The following is a 23243-nucleotide window of genomic DNA, read 5'->3' on the forward strand; positions in this document are numbered from 1 at the left end:
CCAGAGCTCACAGCAATGCCAGATCCTTAACCTACTGAGCAAGGCCAGGGATCAAATCCACATCCTCATTGAAGGCTCTGATAATGGTTAGCAATTTTTAGCAATAAAATATTTTTACCTAAGGCATGTACATTGCTTTTTTAATAAATAATGCTATTGTACACTTAATGGACTACAATATAATGTAAACATAACTCGTACATGCACTAGGAAGTGTTGTTCTATTGCTATACTCACTTGATTGCTATCATTTGGAACTGAACCCTCAATATCTCTGAGGTATGCATATATAAAATATAGGTTTGTGAACATGTAGTAACATTATAAATAATAAAGGAAATTCCCTCTGATCAGGGGAATGAAACAGGCAAGCAGCCATCTTAACAAGAGCTATGTCAGATTGAGACACTAAGAGTACAGCGTAAAAGATGAGCTCACTATCAGGAATTAAAAACATAAGAGGAATGTCTACAAATAAACCTAATAAAGCCAACTTTATTAGAGGAACTTGAACACACAAAAATATAACTAATAAAACAATCAGAAAAGAATTAGGAGTTCCCGTCGTGGCGCAGTGGTTAACGAATCCGACTAGGAACCATGAGGTCGCGGGTTCGGTCCCTGCCCTTGCTCAGTGGGTTAACGATCTGGCGTTGCCGTGAGCTGTGGTGTAGGTAGCAGACGCGGCTCGGATCCCGCGTTGCTGTGGCTCTGGTGTAGGCCGGTGGCTACAGCTTCGATTCAACCCCTAGCCTGGGAACCTCCATATGCCGCGGAAGCGGCCCAAGAGATAGCAACAACAACAACAAAAGACAAAAAAAAAAAAAAAAAAAAGAATTAAAGAAGTTCCTGCTCTGGGGCAGGGGGGCTAAGGATCTGGCATTGCCTCTGCAGTGCCATGGGTTCAACCCCCAGCCCAGTACAGGGGGTTGAGGGTTATGGATCCAACATTGCCACAGCTATGGCACAGGTTGCAGCTGTGGCTCAGATTCGAGCCCTGGCCCGGGAATGTCCATGTGCCATGGGTGTGGCTGAAAAAGAGAAAAAAAAAAGAATCAAAAAATAAGTATATTCAAGATCTTCAGAAAAATAAAGGACTCACATCCATGTAATAAGAACAGATGTTTTAAAAGAAGCACAGGAGCAAACTGGTGGCATAGCTGGTTAAGGGTCTGGCATTATCACTGCTGTGACTCAAGTTGCTCCTAAGGCTTGGGTTCAATCCCTAGCCCAGGAACTTCCACATGCCACGGGCATGGCCAAAAAATAAAATAAAATAAAACTAAAAAAATTAATATAGGAGTTCTTTTGTGTCACAGTAGATTAAGGATACAGTGTTGTCACTGCAGTGGTTTGGGTCACTGCTATGGCAAAGATTTGATCGCTGGCCTGGGAATTTCCACGTGCTACAGGTACAGCCAAAAAAATAAAAAAGTTAAAAAAATTAAATAAATAAAAATAAAACAGATTAGTTATCAAAACAATGAAAGAGACCTTTAAAAATAAGCAAGGTGACATATAATGGAGAAGAATCTGAAAAAGAATGTATAGATATACATGTATATACAAAAAACTTAATCACTTTTCTGTACACTTGAAACTAACACAACAATGTAAATTAACTACACTTCAATTTTTAAAAATGAGGAATTCTGCTGTTGAGCCGCAGGCTAAGGATCTGGTGTTGTTCCCCTGTGATGGCCCGGTTTGATCCCCAGCCTAGCCCAGTGGGTTAAGATTCAGCAATGCTGCAGCTGTGGCACAGGTCGCAGCTGCAGATCAGATTCAATCCATAGCCCAAGAATTTCCATATACCATAGGTACAGCTGAAAAACAGAAGAAGAGAAAAAAACATCTAAGATGGAGTAGTCTAGATACGGTCAAGAACTCTTCAAACAGCTTAACCAAGTAGTAATTTTGACTTTGCTTTCCAAGTGAGAAAGTTAAGGTTTACATTTAATAATGCCTCTTTCAGGAGTTCCCATCATGGAGCAGCAGAAACGAATCCGACTAGGAACCATGAGGTTGCGGGTTCGATCCCTGGCCTCGCTCAGGGGGTTAAGGATCCAGCATTGCTGTGAGCTGTGGTGTAGGTCGCAGACGCAGCTTGGATCTGGCGAGGCTGTGGCTGTGGCGTAGGCCGGCAGCTACAGCTCCAATTATTCTAGCCTGGGAACCTCCACATGCCGTGGGTGCAGCCCTAAAAAGACAAAAGACAAAAAAAAATAATAATAATGCCTCTTCCTTTTCTAATCATTTTTCTGGCCATATCTGATTTTTTTTTCACTCTCTTTCAACTTAAAGGGTCTTCTTTTGTATATTCAATCACATGTAAATATTATTATTAGTTTAGTTCAGCAAGTTCCCACCCACCCGCCATGAACTGCAGAAAGAATTTTGATTTTTTTTCTCTCTTTTCCTCTTTCCCTCTTGTACTTCTTCTTGTCCGCTTCACCTGTACTCACGCTAGGTGGTGGTGGAGTGGGAAGAATGGAAAGGACTGGCTTGGTCACTGCCTATACACATCAGTGGGAAGTGAAAAAGGAAGGCCTTCTCGGCCCTCACTTTTTTAAACTGGGAATATACAGTTACTGAAGACTAAGCAGTGGGCTCACTCTACATGGGTTGTCCACTTTAGGGTTCTTCTGACTTAGTATTTTCAAGCAATCTTCTCTCTGCTCTGGCTCATTGTTCTCTATCCCTCTCTGTATAGAAAAGCAGTACAATCACACTTGCTTCTGGATGAGGTCCTTCTCATTCAACAGAGACAGCCTTTTTCTGACAGCCTAAGTCAATGCAACCTTCTCATCTAGATCCACATGCCCTGCACCAATGTTTAAATAAATCTTCTAGAACATCTTCCCTGCTTTCCCACAGCTGCAAGGTGCAGCTTTCTTGCATCTTCTCCCAATGCTTATACCCTACAATGCTTTTATTGGCAGAACCAACTATCAGCTGACAGTAACTACAAGGGAAAGAAGACATGCCATGATGAGACAATGGGTATCTTCACATAGCAAGGAACTAGGAGACAAGTCTAACCCCACAACACACACAGGGGAAAAATGAAAAATGACAGTTACACCATCAAAAATTCTGCTCAACTCTCTCACTAGCTAAAAGGAATAACTTGGAAAAGCTGGACAATATGCTTTTTAAAATCTAAATGAAGGCATCAGAGAGCTACCAGGCAATGGAGAAGTAACTAACCAATATCCAAATAAGGGGGGAAATTCAGAAACATAATTTGGCATTTGGGTGACTTTTCTCTAGAAGTGGCTGAGATATAGGAAGGAGAGTTTCCTGTAACCTTACAAGCCTGGGAGGACAAATGCAGGGGGTACTCTGGTAAAGACTGTACACTTTGATTTGGAGCTTCTAGAACTCTCTCCTAAGAATAAGCACAAACTGGAAATCGACTGCTTTTGGCGAAGTGAATCCTAGCTTTGAACCATCTAAATGTGTGATATAGGATTAAGGTGAATAGAATTTGCTAATACTCCTAGTTACCTGTCAGAGTAACTCTATGAGAAGGCATACTATAATTCAGGGTCTCAAATTATATACAGAACTTTTTATATACAAAGCCTGGCACTCAAGCAAAACAGGCACACTAGGAGAATTTACACAGTGAATGCCAAAACAAACAATGGACAACCTAAAAAGACATTCAGCAAATCTAAATAAAAAGCATCAGACACAGACTTCAAAATAACTATCTCTAAAATGTTTAGACTGGGACAAAATTAAGAATTTAGTAGATAACTATTCAAAATAGGACCAATTACGAATTTTAGCAAAGAAAAATACAACAATAAAAATTAAGAACTCAGTGAATGGATTTAATAGCAGATAAAAAGACAGCCAAAAGGAACTCGCTAAACGAAAGACAATTCGGGAAAAAATATCAAGAATGGAACAGAGATACATGAAAAAAGTACATGTTAAATACAGAAGAAAGGGTGAGACATTTAGAGGATAAGGGGTAAACATCTAATATTCATTAGATTGAATTAGAGACAAGAGAAAGTAGAGTAAAAAGCTATATTTGAAAAATAATGGCTGAGAGCTTTTCCAAAATGATCAAAAATACTGTACTTGGAGTTCCCATTGTGGCGCAGTGGTTAACGAATCCGACTAGGAACCATGAGGTTGCGGGTTCGGTCCCTGCCCTTGCTCAGTGGGTTAATGATCCGGCGTTGCCGTGAGCTGTGGTGTAGGTTGCGGACACGGCTCGGATCCCGCGTTGCTGTGGCTCTGGCGTAGGCCGGTGGCTACTGCTCTGATTCGACCCCTAGCCTGGGAACCTCTATATGCTGCGGGTGCGGCCCAAGAAATAGCAACAACAACAACAACAACAACAACAACAACAACAAAAAAAAGACAAAAAAAAATACCGTACTGGTCTGAGCATTCAGAAAAGAATGTATTGTGGGGATTAGATCTTAAGCTATTACAGAAGCTTCTAGAGAAGGCTATGTAAGGCTGTGACATCTGCTCTGATATCTGGCTTAAAGATGTTACAAGTCAGACAGGCTAGCAGCTGGGAAAGAAAACTGAGCTCAACATCTGCGGAAAGTGAAACCCACAAGGAGGAGCCAGAACCCACAAGGACAAACTGAAGCACATAAGGACAGACTGGTACCCAGGAGGACATTCAGAAACTATGGAACCTGTGTTTGTCCACTGCTGGGTTAAGTTTAGCTAAGCTACTCCATGGTACTGCTGCCTTGGTATCCATTTTGTTTTTCCAAGTGGACGCAGGGACCTTAAATTAACACTAGTGCCCTCAAGGGAGCATGTGCCCTAGATAGCAGCCCTCAGTCACAGAAAACATACGTTCCTGATATGACTTCCACAGCAGTCCTTGTCATCAAGTCTCCCACGCGTCCCAGCCACTGTATGCCTCATGTGCTCCTTAGATAAGACTCCCAGGGGGCTTACGAAAACCCTACTCTTATAGTCTGAAAAAACCAATCTGGCCCTAGCCTAGGAACCCCAAAGCACTCTAGCCATGGACCCTAATAAAGACATGTGTCCAAGTTCTGCCTCACTGCCTGCCTTCTGCCTTGACCTCCTCATGTGGCCCCTCAAGGTATCCCTGTACTTCCTCCAGTACTGACGAGTATAAAATTCTCTATTTTCTCTCATAGTCTGTTGCTGAACCACCACGCACCACTGTTGTTGCCTTGACTCACCATCCAGAACCCTGTGCTCCACATAAAAAATGTTAACAAAGACATAACTCACTTCCTCCAAACTTGGGTAATAAAAGTGACTTGCAGGAAAAGTTCATGCCTTTCATCATCTGGCTGCATACTTATCTGGCTCACGTCGTGAAGAAGCTGAAGAAGACCTGGCAGGAGAAAGAAGAACGTGGGCCCAAGTGTCTCCCCATGTCAACTAAATGACCTATCAGATACTGACATGGCATGAAGGCTGCCATGATGCCTGGGTCCATCATGGATCTTCAGAGTACAAAGAAATGGCTAATGACTGGCTTCCTACTTCCAAATTGCACACAAACTTCTCTTGTGGTTAATCCTAACCAAGTCCTATACTGGGAATAGAACAGAACGAAATGTGGCTTCAGTTTAGCTAAATGGACCCAATTAGTACACTACCACTGTTCACTCATGGTCAACTTGGTATTCATACACACCTCCATAAACATCCTTACTTTATGTCCAATGTGATACGATTACCTCTCGTACAACCAAAAACATACCAATCCTCTCCCATAACGAGGATAAAAAGTTCCTTCATTACTTCTCTGTGATGAGTATACCCCTAATTTAAGTACTGATACATATGCTAACCACTATTCATACATCTTATTTTTCATGGTAGAGAAATGGAAGAAGGAAAAAAACATAGACACACACACACACAATTCTGGCTCCTCTGATCTTTGTCCTTTGGAATCACATGAGTGATGATGCTGTATTAGATGGTAAAAGGAACTGTGAAGATGTAATTAAGGTTATTAATCAGCTGACTTGAAAATAGGGAGATTATTTTAGACTATCAGACTGAATCCAATATAATCTCATAAACTCTTAAAACTTAGACAAGGAAGGCAGAAGAAACGTCACAGAGATGATAAAGAAGGAGAACTCAGGGAAATCTGAGGTCTGAGAAGGACTTCACTGCTAACTTTGAAGACAGAGAGGGCCAGAAGCTAGAAGCCAGTAACAACTCACATCTGTTTGGCCACTAAAGAATAAGCACTTCATCCCTAAAAGTACAAGTAACTGGATTCCACCAACGACCTAAATGAATCTGGAAATGGATTCTCACTCACAGCCTCAAGTAAAAGCTCAGGCCAGCTGGCACCTTGATTTCAACCTTATGAGATCATAAGCAGCATATTCAGCCAATCATGTCTAATTTGCGACATAAAGAACTGTGAGAAAATAAATGGGTATGGCTTTTGGCCACTGAATTTGTGGTAATTTTCTATGGGAGCAACGGAAAACTGACCATTAAATGTACAGTGGCTTTAGGACCAGCAGGGTCTCACTCTTATATTTATAACTTCTATTGGATGATGCGGTATTGCTGTGAAAAGTCTGCCTGCCTCTGCATATGTTTATTCCAACTATGCATTCCAAAACTAGCGAAGTAACTGCAGGGTGGGTTTGGAGTCCCTCTAGACCCACTGTAGAGACAGGCCGAAACTACAACTCCATGATTACCCATCTCCATTGATTATTCTGACTGGTGAATCATAGTTCTGCTTCATATCTCAAGGAATATGTGTCAGTTCAGAGTCAGCGTCCAGTAATTCCCCTAAAAGTATTTCTTATTCCCCAGTACACAACCACTCTGGCGAATGCCCAGATGTTCTTTGTGGGGGAAAAAGAAGGAAGATTCATAGTACACAGTTTTATACAGTCAGGTCCTTCTGTGTAGCAAGGTCCTTCCTCAAGGATTTCTCTTCAATCAAGAGCTGTTTTTTGACTTGATAAATATGGAAAATAGAAAATAGGAAAAACGACCAAAACTAAGAGTTTGTTCTTTGAAAAAAAAAACACAAAATTGACAAATCTTTAGCAAGATTACCAAGAAAAAAGTAGGATCCAAATAAATAAAATTTTAAATAAAAAAGGAGTCATTACAAATGATATGACAGAAAGGAACATAAGAGACAACTATAAACAACTAACTATATGCCAACAAACTGGACAATCTAGGAAAAAAGGATAAATTTCTACAAAGATATAACCCACCAAGACTGAATCATGAGGAAATAGCAAATCTGAAGAGACTAATAATGAGTAAGGAAACTGAATGAGTAATCAAAAACCCCCCCAAAAAAGAAAAGCACAGGACCTGACTGTTTCACTGCAAAATTTTAAATATTTAAAAAAGAATTAACATCAATTCTTTTCAAACTATGACAAAAAATTAAAGAGGCGAAAACACTCCCAAACTCATTTTAGAAAGCAGTAATTTTCCTGATACAGAAGCCAGATTAAGATACTACAAGAAAAGAAACTACAGGCCAATATCCCTGCAAGAATTCACAACAAAATACTACAAGCCAAATACAACACATTAAAAGGAACATACACTTGATCAAACAGGATTCCTCCCTGTAATGCAAGGATGGTTCTATACATACAAATCAATAAATGTAATCTACCACATTAATAGAATGAAAGATAAAAATTGTATGATCATTTCAATAGGTACAAAAATAGCATCTGACAAATTCAAACTCCTTTCATGATTAAATAAAAACTCTCAACATATTAAATATAGAAGGAATACACCTCAACAAAATAAAGGCCACATATCACAAGCCCACATCTAACATCTCACCCAATGGTGAAAGGTTAAAATATTTTCCTCTAAGATCAGAAATAAGACAAGGGTGCATAGTCTCACCACTCCCATTCAACCTAGTATTACAAGTCCTAGCTAGAGCAATCAGAAAAGAAAAAAAAAAAAAAAGACATCAGAATTGGAAAGGAAGAAATAAAACTTTATTTGAAGATGACATGATTTTATATATAAAAATATTAAAGATGCTATCAAAAAACTGTTAGATCTAACTTTAGTGCTATATTTGGTTTGCTTTTTTTACATGCGTATCTATCGTAGTTTTTTTGGTTTGTGGTTCCCACTAGATTTTGATATAGTAGTCCACATACGTACAGAATTGTTTTAGGTTGTTGGTCTATTAATTTCAAATGCATGTTCAATATTCTACATTTGTGCTTCTGTCTTCTCAAAATTGGCAGTTTCCCATTGGGGGGTTTTTGGCCATGCCCATCAAACGTGGAAGTTTCCAGGTCCAGCATCGAACCCATGCCACAGAGGCAATACAAGCTGCTGCTGTAACAACACCGGATCCTTAACCTGCTGCACCACAAAAGAATTCCCAAGATTACTAGTTTTGAAATCATATTTGTCAATGGGTGATTTCCTAAATTTACTATATGTTTGCCTTTACCAGTGAGCTTTGCCATTTGTAATTTTCTTGTTTCTAAATGTGGCCTTTTCCTTTCTACCTATAATGGTCATCAAATCACAAGAGAACAAAAGAGGAAGGGGAAAAAAGGCCTAAAACAACAAATCCAAAACAATTTTAAAAAAGGCCGTTTTAAGTACACACATATCCATAATCACACTGAATGTAAATGGATTAAATGCTTCAACCAAAAGACACAGACTGGCTGAATGGATACAAAACAGACGTGTACACACTGTCTACAAGAGGCCCACTTTAGATCTAAGGACACATGCAGACTGAAAGTGAGGGAATGAAAGAAGATACTCCCCACCATGGAAATCAAAATAAAGTGGCAACTGCAGAATAACAATACTCTATCAGACAAAACAAAATTTAAAATAAGGACAGTCACAAGAGACAAAGACACTAAATAGTGATCAAAGAATCAATCCAAGAAGATAAAACAATTGGAAATACATATGCACCCAACATAAAAGCACCACAATACGTAAGGCAAGTGCTAACAGCCGTAAAAGGAGAAATCAACAATAACACAACAATAGTGGAGGACTTTTAACACCCCACTTAGATCAATGGACAGATCATCCAGATAGAAAATCAGTAAGAAAACAAAGACCTTCAATAATACATCAGACCAGATAGACTTAACTGATATTTATAGAACATTCCATCCAAAAGCAGCAGAATATACATTCTTCTCAAGTGTACATGGGACATTCTTCAGAATAGATCACATCTTGGGCCACAAAAAAAGCCTTAGTAAATTTAAGAAAACTGAAACTACATCAACCATCTTTTCCAACCACCACACAATGAGACGACAAATCAACTACACAAAAAACATAAACACCTGGCAGCTAAACAATATGCTTCTAAACAAACAATGGATCAATGAAGAAATTAAAGAGGAAATCAAAAAACACCTAGAGACCAATGACAAGGAAAACATCCCATCCAAAACCTATGGGATGCAGCAAAAGCAGTTCTAACATAGTGGGGAAGGGGAAGGGCCTTCCCAGCACAAAGGGGAGGCAACATGCAACATCAGCACCTGTACCCGCATGGGCAGTTCTGTAACAATGTAACATAACCTGAATCCATGGGCACAAGAGTACCTATAAATGTCCCTTCAGAAATTACAGAATGTATGTTACCTTATAAGGGGGACACCTTTGTGTATAAGGGAGACAAAGGGACCAAAGTATAAAAGAAAAAAATAACGGAGGGTATATAAGACAGCACCCCGCTACATTCGGGGCTCAGCCTCTGGATATGAATCCGCTGAGCCAGTGCTGGCACGAAGAAATGCTGCTTCCTGGCAAAAAGCCTCAGTGTCTCATTTCTCTGTATGTAAGTCCTGTAACATTTCTTGGGGGCTCGTTGGGGATTCGGAGATGGTGATTTCACCTCCTTTTTCACCAAGGTGCAACCCCCTGGATGTAGGGAGAGGTGACCTTCCCTGGTGCCAGCAGACTTATTGATCTGTAGGGGACTAGCCCTCCCGGCATGTCAGGGCAAGAACCCCAGGAGCACGACAGAACCTGGTGAGGCCCAGGAACTAGCCAAGGGAGCACCTCCCATCAGAGTGATAAGAATCCGGGTTCGACTTGGTGGCCTGCCCCTAAGAGGCAGAAGGGGAGCCTGATCACCTCCCAGAGTTGCCCCAGTAGTCTCATAGGAGCTCTCGTGCGGGGAGACAGCAGACGAAACCGCAACTCTAAGGCATGGGGCAGCAGGTTGGAGATGTATGAATGCGAGTGATTGATACGGATGACAGGAGAGTCCCCACCCTACCAGACAGGCCGAAGCAAGTGCGGAGTCCCGATCCACGGTTCCGTGGTGATCCTCATATGGCTTATAGTGGCTTTCTTTGGAGGGGTCCTGACGTTGGGGTTTATACAGTCCCACCAAAGCTAAGAGGCACCTGAAATATCTCCCCCAGGAGAACGGCCAGAGATGGACAAAGCAATTGTTTACTGTTTCCCTTTCTCTTCCTGTGTGTGACTGTCATCTTTTAGGGGGACGAAATGGGTGGAAAACAGAGTAAACAAACCCCCTTGGAATGTATAATAAAGAATTTCAGGAGGAGTTCCTGTCATGGCTCAGTGGTTAACGAATCCGACTAGGAACCATGAGGTTTCAAGTTCGATCCCTCGCCTTGCTCAGTGGGTTAAGGATCTGGCGTTGCTGTGAGCTGTGGTGTAGGTCGCAGATGCAGCTCTGATCCCACGTTGCTGTGGCTCTGGTGTAGGCCGGCAGCTACAGCTCCTATTAGACCCCTAGCCTGGGAACCTCCACATGCTGTGGGAGTGGCCCTAGAAAAGGCGAAAAGACAAAAAAAAAAGAAAAAAAAAAAAAAAAAGATTTTCAAAAGGGATATTCAGGAAATTACGGTACTCAGTTGACTCCTGGAAAACCCTGGATGTTCTGTGAGATAGGCTGGCCTTCATTCAGGGTAGGTTTGCCTTCTGAGGGATCACCAGATAAAGAACTAGTTAGCAAAGTGTTTAGAGTCATCACGGGTGACCCAGGGCACCCGGACCAATTCCTCTGCATTGACTGCTGGCAAGACTCAGTCCTTTCTCAGCCACCTTGGCTAAAAGCCTGTCTGGAATAAAACTGTAAAATTATGATGGCTCAGATAATGGCCCCCTCAAAATGCCGAACAGAACCCGAGAAGCCCATCTTACTTGAGGAACCAAAGGAAATTCCCCCACCTTATGCACTATTGTACCCTCCACTGCCGCCCGCACTTCCAGCAGCCCGGCCGTACTGGAGGCAGCTGCCTCCCCCAAGAGCAGCCCCTCCGCTGACTCACCCATGACGTCACCAGGTGCCACCTCTCCCAAGCCTCCAGTGTTAACCTCGTATTCTCTGGCCAGAAGGCAACCAAAAGCCGAGCCAGCAGGGATAGCCCCTCTCCACGATGCGAGGGGGTCCTACAGATGCCACTGAGAGAGACCAGAGGGCCTATTTTGATCAAGGTCAGATTTAAGGAGGCCAGTGTATTTTTGTATGTTAACCCCTCACCACCACTGATCTCCTAAATCGGAAAAATCATACCCCCTCCGACACAGAGAAGCCTCAGGCTATGACTGATCTAATGTGGTCCATCACTCAGACCCACAAGCCCACCTGGACTGACTGCCACCAGCTCTTGACCGTGTTCAGCACTGAAAAGCGCCGCTGAATTACTTGGGCCACTTTAAAATGGTTAAAAACACACACACACACCCTGGCAGGGAAAATCAATAAGGAGGCTTACGCCCAGAGCCAGTTTCCCAAGAAAAGAAAAAAAAAATCCCCAATGGGGCCCTAATAATGCCTGGGGATCTCAAATACTCGAGGGCCACCAAGGGGCTCTTTTAAGCAACATGGGCGGCAGGTGGCAGGGGGGAGGCTATAAACATGAGCAAAACCTCAGAGGTGCTCCAGGGACCTGGAGAGAGTCCCAGTCAATTTTTTGAGAGGCCATGTGAACCATTTCGCCTCTATACCTGCTGTGACCCAGAAACAACTGAAAACCAGCAGGTGGTCAATGCAGCCTTCAGGATCCAGGCACAAGGCGACATTCGACACAAGCTCCAGAAGTTAGAGGGCTTTACAGGCATAAATGCTAGTCAGTTGCTGGGGACAGCAACCAAAGTGTTTGCCAACTGTAACCAGGCAGCACTAAAGGCTGAAAACAAAAAACAACAGCAAGAAAATGCAAAAAAGGCGAGCCTAATGGCCACCGCCTTGGTGAAGCAATGGAAGGTGCCCCATGGGGCCAAGGCAAGAAAGGGGGGCAACGAGGAGGACCATCTCGCCCAGGGCCCAAAGTGGGATGAAACCAATGTACCTACTGTCACTAGGAAGGCCACTGGAAAAAGGAGTGCCCCCAACTGTCAGATGAGTCCCAATCGGGCCCCAGGCAGAGGGGAGGAGGCCAAGTGGTCCGGTGCTGATATCAGCTGGCCCAATAGCCACATGGGGCCCCTGAAGATGGTTCTGTAGGGCTGGCTGCTATGGGGAAATAAGACAGGCTGGGCTCCATTCTGTTAGGCCCCCAAGAGCCTATGGTCCGAATGAATGTAGGTGGCCAGCCCATTGACTTCATGGTAGATACTGGGGCAGAACACTCATGGCAACTCAGCCTATGGGCCCACTCTCTCAGAGACAAACCACCACTGTACGGGCCACAGGCAACCAAACATGATACCCCTTCCTGCTGCCTAGATGATGCACTTTGAGGGGGGACATGAAGTCATTCACGAATTTCCATACCTCCCCAACTGTCCTGTGGCTTTTTTGATGGGTCGGGACTTATTGACAGTCCCAGCGAACTTTCAACTTCCACGCCAAACGGCCCTGACCCTATGGAAGCCAGGGGCAGGGCCCATCCAACAAAACCAATATTTCGTCCCTCTAAGGCCCAAATGGGAATTCAAAGGCAACTAGAAAGGCTCCAAAGTACAGAATTCTCCAGCCTTGCTATATAAGTTCAAGGAAGAAAGCCCAAATCTGTTGAGAAAAAGTCAAATACCTGGGTTTTCATCTGTCCCATGGACAATGTCAACTGGGCCTCAGGAGAAAGCAGGCTGTCTGTTCAATCCCGGCTCCCTCCATCTGACTGCAGGTTCAAGAATTTCTCGGGGCCACAGCTTTCTGTAGAATCTGGATATACAACTTCTCCATTTTGGCAAAGCCCCTTTATAAGGCCACAAAGAGGGGAGAACAAGAACCTCTGTTGTGGAAACGAGTGCAACAAGAGGCCTTTGAAGAAATTAAGCAGGCCCGCACCAATGCGCCCGGCCTAGGGCTCCCAGACACGGCCAAGCCCTTCTTCTTGGATGTGCACGAGCACATTGATGTTGTGGTAGAGCTCTTAACTCAGATGCTGGGCTCATGGCATCGTCCAGTGGCACACCTTTCCAAGCAACTTGACTCTGCTGCCCAAGGATAGGGAGCCTGCCTGCGGGCACTTGCAGCCACAGCTATTACTCTAAGAAGCTGATAAATTAACTACGGGACAAGAATTAACAGTCCGAGTGCCACACCTGGCACTGACATTAATGGAATATAAGGGAGAATACTGGCTGACTAATGCCCAGATGGTTAAATACCAGGGGATGTTATATAAAAACCTGCACATTCACCTAGAGGTAACGAGGACTCTAAACCCTGCAACCCTCCTGCCTGTCGGGCCCAGTCAGTCAGATCGTGACTATATTAAATCATGGATGAAATATTCTCCAGTTGACTGGATTTAACGGACCAGCATGTGTGACAGAAATGGCACAAGTGGTGACAAAGGGGTTAAAGATCACCGGGAAACTGCACACAGCCTGTCGGCCCCAGAGCTCCAAGAAGGTGGAGCGGACGAATCGGACTCTAAAACTGCAATTAAGCAAACTGTGCCAGGAGACACACCTACACTGGGACAAGCTCTTGCCAGTAGCCCTGCTAAGCAGACTGGGTATTCTCCTTACGAAATCCTCTATGGGTGCCCACCCCCCATTAAGGGTAAAAGGGAGGACTTAAAGGAACTAGGGAAACTCACCCTGAGGCAGCAGATGCAGGTGCTAGGTTCTACCCTGGCCACCCTCCATCAGTGGGTTAGGGAATGGTCACCTGTAGGCCTAACCACAGACACCCATCCCCTCAAACCAGGGGATGCAACATGGGTAAAACCTCTTTGGAAGGGCCCATTTACTGTCCTTTTATCCACCCCTACTGCAGTAAAAGGTGGCAGAAGCGGCTCCTTGGGTTCACCACAGCAGAGTAAAGCCAGCATCTCAAGACTGGGAGCGCATCCTGATCCCTCAACACAGTGCAAGCTGACCATCCGAAAGAAGCAAGCTGCAGCTCCAGAGACCCACGAGCACAAGAGCCCCACCACTCTAGTCACTCCAGAAGCTGACTAGTCTACACACAGCAGAAGCCTGAGGAATCAGCCACTAGACGGGATAGGTAGACTGTTTCCAATCCCCATTTCGGTCCCCTTATTGGGATGCACTGCCACCCCTTGTACCTGTCTGTTCTTGCGGTCATTGTCCTAATCTTCGCCACAGGCCTAGCAGAGACTGCTCCAGCTGATTGGAAATGTGGCAAAAGGTCCCTGCCCTCGCTCTGCTTCATCTTCTTGGCAGGATGTTTTGTTGCTACTGGTTGCTTCTGGTCTGGAGCCCCTTTGCTCCTTTTGTAGACTCAAATTCCACCCCTTGCGATAAATGTATGGGGAAGGTTTGGTATCAGGGGGAGGTTGGGTGGTCCTTCACCTCCTATGCCTACCAACCAGCTGCTTGTTATCGAGGTACCATTCCCACCCTTTGTGCATATAGTGGTAAAAGATATTGGATGGGATGGATAAAAGACAAAATACCTAGAGGGGCACACTTGCCAGGGACCAAAGAGAAGGGGAACAGGGGCTTGGGCCTGTTGGACATATAGCAGGCATTGGGGCATGTCCGATGGAGGAGGAATTCAGGATCTCACCAAGGCCCAGCTAGTCAAAGAAACTATGCAAAGAATAAAACAACAGGTAGGCCCAAGGCCCCCACAATAGGGGTCCATCCCAGTCTATGACCAACTCAGGAAGGACCTAGGTCCAGACCAGGACTTCCCCACCCTAGGGAAGAACCTTTTCATTGTCCTAGCTAAAAGGATTGCCCATGAGTTCAATGTCACTAACTGCTGAGTCTATGGAGGGGCCCTTATGAATGAAAAATGGCCTTGGAAGGGGACCAGCCTAACTGCACTCCATCTGCTTCAATGGAATCATTCCATAACAGAGAGAGAAAACAACTGGCCCCAATGTTGGGTCTTGACCCCAGAGGTAACTGAAAAGGAGTGCACAGGACCCGATTATACACAATGGATAAGAGAAACTCCATGCAAAAGAAGGCTTTCGTGGGACTGTACCAGTTTCAAGTGGTGGTACCCTGGCCTCCATAACTAACACCTCCCAGTGCCAGTCCTCTCCCTGTCAAGCCAGAGTCAGCTGTACTACACATACTGAGGAGGGAGCCCATCCACTCCGTGGCATTCCTGAAATTAGTAAACACTGGGATAACTTCACCTTTAGCGACCCCGAACACTGGAGGGCACCTGATGGGCTATTTTGGATCTTTGGAAGAAGAGCATATACACAGCTCCCCGCTCAATGGAAAGGGAACTACACCATTGGAATAATCCAACTGGGATTTTTCCTCCTGCCTAACTAGGGGGGAGGATAAATGAGGGATTACCCTTTATCAGAGCCTGAAGATTAGGACCAGAAGGAGTCCTGTAATAGGAGGACAACAAAGATGGGGACAAATGTGTGGCCACCCCAGAAATTATTAAGATATATGGTCCAGCCACTTGGGCACAAGATGGGAACTGGGGGCTACCAGACCCTTAAATATAGATATGCTCAACTGAAGCATCAGGTTACAGGTGGTACTGGAAACTACTACTAACCAAACAGCCAAGGCCCTGGAACTCATGGAAAAACCACAACTGCAAATGCGTGCAGCTATTTACCAGAACCACCTAGCCTTAGATTACCTATTAGCAGAAGAAGGAGGACTTTGAGGAAAATTTAATCAATCTGACTGCTGCCTCCAGAGAGATGACAATGGCCAAGCCTTAATTAACACAGCCACAAACATCAGAAAAATGGTTCATGTCCCTGTACAGACTTGGAAGGGCTGGAACCCCAGGGAGCTATTCCAGGGATGGTTTTCAACCTTTGGAGGAGTCAAAACCCTCATAGGTATCATGCTCATAATCTTGGGAGGCTCCCTGATCTTATCCTGTCTGGCTCCTCAAGTTATAAGATCTGTCTCTAGTCTCATTGAGGCCATGATCAAAAGGAAAATGGCCATGCATATTATGATGCCATGGAAATATAAACCCCTAGCTCAAGATGATGCTCTTTGACCCTGAGAAAGGGATCAAAGCATCCAAGCGGGGAATATAGTGGGAAAGGGGAAGGGCCCTCCCAGAACGAAGGGAAGGCAACGTGCAACATCAGCACCTGTACAGGCATGCGCAGTTCTGTAACAAATGTAACATAAGCTGAATCCATGGGTACAAGTGTATCTGACTGTCCACTCAGAAATTACAGAACGTATGTTACTTTATAAGGGGGACAAAGGGACCAAAGTGTAAAAGAAAAAAATAACGGAGGGTATATAAGACAGCACCCCACTACGTTTGGGGCTCAGCCTTTGGATATGAATCCACTGAGCCAGTGCAGGCACAAATAAATGCTACTTCTTGGCAAAAAGCCTCAGTGTTTCATTTCTATGTATGTAATTCCTGCAACACTAAGAGGGAAGTTTATAGCAATAGAATCTTATCTTAGGAAACAAGAAAAACCTCAAATGAACAACCTAAATGTACACCTATAGCAACTACAGAAAGAAGAACAAACAAAGCCCAAAGTTGGTATAAGGAAAGAAATCATAAATATCAGAGCAGAAATAAATGAAATACAAACAAAGAAAACAAAAAAAAAGATCAATGAAACCCAAGGTTGGTTTTTTAAAAGATAAACAAAATAGATAAACCTTTAGCCAAACCCCTCAAGAAAAAAAGGGAGAAGGCTTAAATCAATAAAATTAGAAATGAAGAGTTCCTGTTATGACTCAGCAGGTTAAGAACCCAACTAGTATCCTTGAGGATGCGGCTTCAATCCCTGGCCTTGCTCAGTGGGTTAAGGATCCAGCATAGCTGCAAACTGCAGCCTAGGTCACTGATGTGGCTTAGATCTGGCATTGCTATAGCTACAGCACAGGCCATGGCTGAGGCTTCAATCTGACCCATAGCCTGGGAATGTCCATATGCCATGTGTGCAGCCTTAAAAAGAAATGAAAAAGAAGTTACAACTGACACCACAGAAGTATGAAGGATAATTACAGACTACTATAAGCAAATATGTACCAATAAAATGGACAACCTAGGAGAAATGGACAAATTCTTACAAAGATACAACCTTCCAAGACTAAACCAGGAAGAAATAAAAAACATGAATAGACCAATCATAAGTACAAATACTGAAACTGTGATTTTAAAACTTCCAAAATACACAAGTATAGGATCAAATGGCTTCACAAGTGAATTCTATTAAACATTTAGAGAAGAGTTAACACCAATTCTACTGAAACAATTCCAAAAAATTGCAGAGGGAGGAACACTTGCAAGCTCATCCTATGAGGCCACCATCACCCTGATTCCAAAACCAAAGATACCACAAAAAAAGAAAATTATAGGCCAATATCACTAATAAATATAGATGGAAAAATCCTCAACAAAATATTAGCAAACCAAATCCAACAATACATCAAAAGGATCATATACCATGATCAACTGGGATTTATCCCAGGGATGCAAAGATTCTTCAATATCCAAAAATCAATCAGTGTGATACACCACATTAACAAACTGAAGAATTAAAAACATATGATCATCTCAGTAGATGAAGAAAAAGCTTGTGACAAAATTCAACTCCCCTTTTAAACAAAAACTCTCCAGAAAGTGAGTATAGAAGGAATCTACTTCAACAAAATAAAGGCCATATATAACAAACCCACAGCCAATATTATCAATGGCGAAATGCTGAAAGCATTTCCACTAAGTTCAGGAACAAGACAAGGATGTCCTTACTCACCACTGTTATTCAACACAGTTTTGGAAGTCAGAGCCATAGCAATCAGAGAATAAAGAGGAATAAAAGAAGTCCAAATTGGAAAAGAATTAAAACTGGCATTGTTTGTAGATGACATGATACTATACATAAAAAATCCTAAAGACACTACCAGAAAAATGTTAAGAGGTCATCAATGAATTTCATAAAGTTGAACGATACAAAATTAATACACAGAAATCTCTTGCATCTCTAAATACTAAAAATGAAAGATCAGAAAGAGAAATCAAGGAAACAATCCCATTTACCAACAAATCAAAGAGAAAAAAATACCTAAGAATAAACCCACCTAAAGAGATAAAAGTCCTGTACTCTGAAAACTCTAAGATGTTGATGAAAAAAATCAAAGATGACACAAACAATTGGAAAGCTATACCATACTCCTGGGTTGGAAGATCAATATTGTCAAAATAACTATATTATCCAAGGCAGTCTACAGATGCAATGCAATCCCTATCAAATTACCAATGACATTCTTTACAAAAATAGAACAAAATATTTAAAACTTTTTATGGAAACATAAAACCTGTGAATATCCAAAGTAATCTTGAAAAGGAAAAATGGGGGAGTTCTCCTCTGGTGCACCAGGTTAAGGATTAAAGAATTCATACAACTGAAGAGCAAACAAACAACCCAATATAAAAGTGGGCAGAGGGGAGTTCCCATCATGGCACAGCAGAAATGAATCTGACTAGGAAACATGAGGTTGTGGGTTCGATGCCTGACCTCGCTCAGTGGTTAAGGACTGAGCTGTGGTGTAAGTCACAGACTCAGCTTGGATCCTGTGTGGCTGTGGCTATGGCTGTGGCAGCAGCTGTAGCTTTGATTTGACCCTTAGCCTAGGAACTTCCAAATGCCGCAAGTGCGGCCCTAAAAAGCAGAAGGCAGGTAGAGGATCTGAACAGACTCTTTTTTTTTTTTTTTTTTTTTTTTTTGTCTTTCTCTCTTTTTAGGGCCATACCCGCAGCATATGGAAGTTCCCAGGCCAGGGGTCCAATCAGAGCCGTAGCCACCAGCCTATACCAGGGCCACAGCGATGCGGGATCCAAGCCGTGTCTGAGACCTACCCCACAGCTCAAGGTAAAGCCAGACCCTTAACCCACTGAGCAAGGTCAGGGATTGAACCTGTGTCCGCATGGATGCCAGTCAGGTTCATTAACTGCTGAGCCATGACAGGAACTCCTGAACAGCCTTTTTTTTTTCCTGAGAAGACATACAGGTCATAGGTACTTGTAAAGGTATTTAATATTACTTATCATCAGTAAAATGCAAATCAAAACCATAATGAGAGATCATCTCATACCTGTTAGGATGACTATTATCAAAAAGACAAGTTATAAGAAGTATTTGTGAGGATATGGAGAAAAGGAAGCCCTTGTGCCTTACTGGTGGGAATGTAAGTTGTTACAGGTATTATGGAAAACAGCAGTATGGAGTTTCCTCAAAAAATGAAAATGGAGCTATCATATGATCCAACAACTGAATTTCTGAGTATTTATCCAAAGAAAATGGAAAAAACTAACTTGAAAGATATCGGCACTCCTATGTTCACTGCAACATCATTCACAACAGCCATGACAGAGAAACCACCTAAACAACCTATCGACTGTCAGATAAGTGGACAGAGAATATGTGGTTTGTATATACATTGGAATATTACGCAGCCATTTAAACAAAGAAGGATACCTTGCAATTTGTGACAATCCTGATGAACCCTTGAGGACATTATCCTAAGTGAAATAAGTCAGACAGAAAAAGACAAATACCATATGATTATCCTTATATGTGGAATCTGAAAAACAAAGACAGGGAGTTCCCCCTTGTGACTCAGCAGAAATGAAGCCAACTAGTATCTGCGTTGGATAGTTTCACCCCTGGCCTCACTCATGGGTTAATGATCCAGCGTTGCCATGAGTTGTGGTGACTTGTGGTGTACGTCGTAGTTGCAACTTGGACCTGGCATTGCTGTGGCTGTGGCATAGGCAGGCAGCTGTAGCTCCGCTTCGACCCCTAGCCCAGGAACTTCCATATACTGCAGCTGTCCCCTAAAAAGCAAAAAAAAATAAAACAAACAAAAAAAAATAAACCCAGAACAGATTGGTGGTTACGGTGGGTGAAGAGAGACGAAATGGGTGAAGGGAGTCGAAACGTACAGACCGCCAATTATCAAATAAATAAGTCATGGGAATGTAACACACAGCATGTTGACATAGTTAATAACATTGCATTATATATTTGAAAATTGCTGGGAGAGTAGATTCTAAAACTTCTCATCACAAGAAAAAAAAACTGTAATTATGTGTATTGATGGATGTAACAAAATGTTATGATCATTTTACAACATATACCAATATCAAACTATTAGGCTGTATACCCAAAACTAATAAAATGTCACACATCAATCACATTTCAATAAAAAGATTTTTAAAAACTGATGAAGGAGGAGTTCTTGTGGTTCGGCAGAAACAAATCTGACTAGCATCCACGAGGACACAGGTTCGATCCCTGCCCTTGCTCAGTGGGTTAAGGATCTGGCACTGCGGGTGAGCTATGGTATAGGCTGCAGACACAGCTCAGATCTGGCATTGATGTGGCTGCAGCATAGGCCAGCAGCTATAGCTCCCCCAGCCACCACCATATGCCACAGGTGCGGCCCTAAAAAGACACACACACACACACACACACACACACACACACACGAACTGATGAAGTTCATGCTGTGGTGCAATAGGATAAGTGGCAAGTTTGGTCCCCAGCCTGCAAATTCAATCCTGGATGCAAGTTTGGTCCCCAGCCTGGCACACTGGCTTAAACAATGCAGCACAGATCACAACTAAAACTTGGATCTGAATTCCATACACCACACGGCAGCCAAAAAAGAAAAAAACATTAATTTTTTTAATTAAAAAATAAATAACTGAGGGAAAGTTTACTGAAAAATAAAGCAGTTTGGTATCTCAATCCTGTGGAATAATTTAGAATGAGTCCAGAAATAAAAACTGCATATAAACTGATGAAAATTCGGAAAGGTCCCACAAAATAAAGGGAGGAAATGAAAAAGTAAATAAATTAAATAAACCAATATTGAAACTTGTAATGACTAAATTAAAACACAACAAATTCCATCTAGAAAATTAACAAAAATGATCAAAATTAATAAAAATGATCAAAATAATGTTTCAATAGCAGGTTAAAATAGGAACTCGTATACTTCTCTTTTGAATGGAAATTGCTAGAATCTTTTGAGAAAGTACCCTGGCAATAGGCATAATGAATTTTACTATTGTTTATTCTTAATAACACCACATATGGGAATCCATAGTTTATAAGAACGTAAGTCAGAGAACAAAGGTTTCTCATTTTATAAAAAAAAAAAAAAACCAGAAGCATTCATAATGCCTAAAAATATAAAGCGGTTAAGTAAGTGCACTAGACTACCTCCATGTCAGGAAGCTGTTGTGGGTTTTTTTGGTCTTTTGTCTTTTTAGAGCCACACTCACAGCATATGCAGGTTCCAGGCTAGGGGTCTAATCAGAACTGTTGCTGCCGGCCTACGCCAGAGCCACAGCTATACCAGATCCAAGCCGTGTGTGTGACCCATATCACAGCTCACAGTAACACCAGATCCTTAACCCACTGAGCTAGGCCAGGGATTGAACCCGCAACCTCATGGTTCCTCACTGGATTTGTTTCCGCTGCACCACGATGGGAACTCCAGGAAGTTGTTTTTGTTTTATTTTGTTTTGTTTGTTAATGGCCGCACTTGCAGCACACGGAAGTTCCCAGGCTAGGTGTCAAATCAGAGCTACAGCTGCAGGCCTGCACGACAGCCACAGCAACACCAGATCCGAGCCATGTCTGTGACCTACACCACAGCTCATGGCAACACCAGATCCTTAAACCACTGAGTGAGGCCAGGACTAACCTCACAGCCTCATGGATAATAGTTGGGTTCATCACCACTGAGCCACAAGGGGAGCTCTCAGGAAGTATTTTAAAACCTTTTTAAATGATGTTAATAAGAACTTTAACAATTTGTAAAAATGTGTACAACCATTTTAAGTGAAAAGGAAGAGCAAAATTATATGTATGGGATGAGCATAATAATACAAAAATAAAGCATCAAAAAAAAGACTGGGAAATATAGCAAGTGACTGTCACTCAAGAATAAAACTAAAGCAGATTTTTTATATTTTTTACTTGCTGCATTTTTTATATTTAAAATAACAAACCATATTTTACTTCTATAAAAGGAAAAATACACTGTATTCCATTTAAAATAAAGCCTCTTACTCAAACATACCCCCTTCTCCCCCGAACACCAAATAATGGGTAAGTTTTGCAACCATCAGGCCATAGAAACTCCAAGAGCTGGGAGCAGTTGAGGAAGAGGAGTCTGGCCAGAAAGGCTGCTGAGATTGGACACCCTTTCTGTCTTCAGAGTCCTAGGAAGCCCCCTCAAGACAGAAGGAAGAAGCAGGGACTGGAGGTGAGGCAGAGACACCAGGGTTCAGGGACAGAGATCATGAAGACCAACACTAGCAAGTGGCATCAATAACCCAGACACAAAGACCCAGGAGCAAGGGGTCAGGGAGTCACGTGAACAGAAGCACTGGGCACAGGAAGCGCACAAAGCTTCCCCCGAGCCAGACCCGAGAAGGGGAGAGTGTGCACAGGGGAAGGGAAGTGTAACAGCCGAGGGTGCCCAGCATCCTCACTCCTCCCCAGAGCCAGGCCTCCCATCCACCAGCTGCAGAAAACCCAATTTTATCCACCCTCCCTCACAGCCATCTTTTTAGCTTGAAGTTGTATCCATGTGGCTATTAGACCAAAGAAGCCTTACACATATGAAAATATAAAAAGGAAAACTTACCAGTTAAAGCCATTGTATTCGTTTGAGGATTCTATCCACACGAACAGCAAAAGCACAGACAAGCAAAATGAAATAACCAGACATGGATAAAATAATTGCTCTCTCTGAAAAGAGAAAGAAGGAAATCTAATTTAGCTCCATTTATCCATGGTACCTCAGACACATCTGTATATACCTGTCAGAGGTCTGCATGGTTGCCATGCAGCATGACTCTC

At 42.8% G+C, this 23243-nt stretch overlaps 1 protein-coding gene across 8 annotated transcripts in view; it reads right to left on the bottom strand.

Annotated features, from left to right (window-relative positions):
• The window catches only part of LOC100511652 (glycerophosphodiester phosphodiesterase domain-containing protein 4), an 882168-nt gene that overhangs the window by 103319 nt on the left and 755606 nt on the right, over window positions 1–23243 (bottom strand). For 7 of the 8 annotated variants that reach the window (XM_084975426.1, XM_084975423.1, XM_084975422.1 and 4 more), the window contains one exon: window positions 23029–23132. The exons of the other annotated variant lie outside the window; for it this stretch is intronic. In XM_084975426.1, the coding sequence (XP_084831552.1) occupies window positions 23029–23132 (104 nt within the window). Of the gene's footprint in view, window positions 1–23028; window positions 23133–23243 lie in introns of those variants that run through there. 8 annotated transcript variants of the gene reach the window in all.

This window comes from Sus scrofa, chromosome 9 (genome assembly GCF_054392235.1).
Source record: "Sus scrofa isolate SSC_HxYL_T2T_F1_AM1 chromosome 9, Sscrofa_HxYL_maternal_Yorkshire_Landrace_v2.0, whole genome shotgun sequence".
In the NCBI taxonomy this organism is placed as follows: domain Eukaryota; kingdom Metazoa; phylum Chordata; class Mammalia; order Artiodactyla; family Suidae; genus Sus; species Sus scrofa.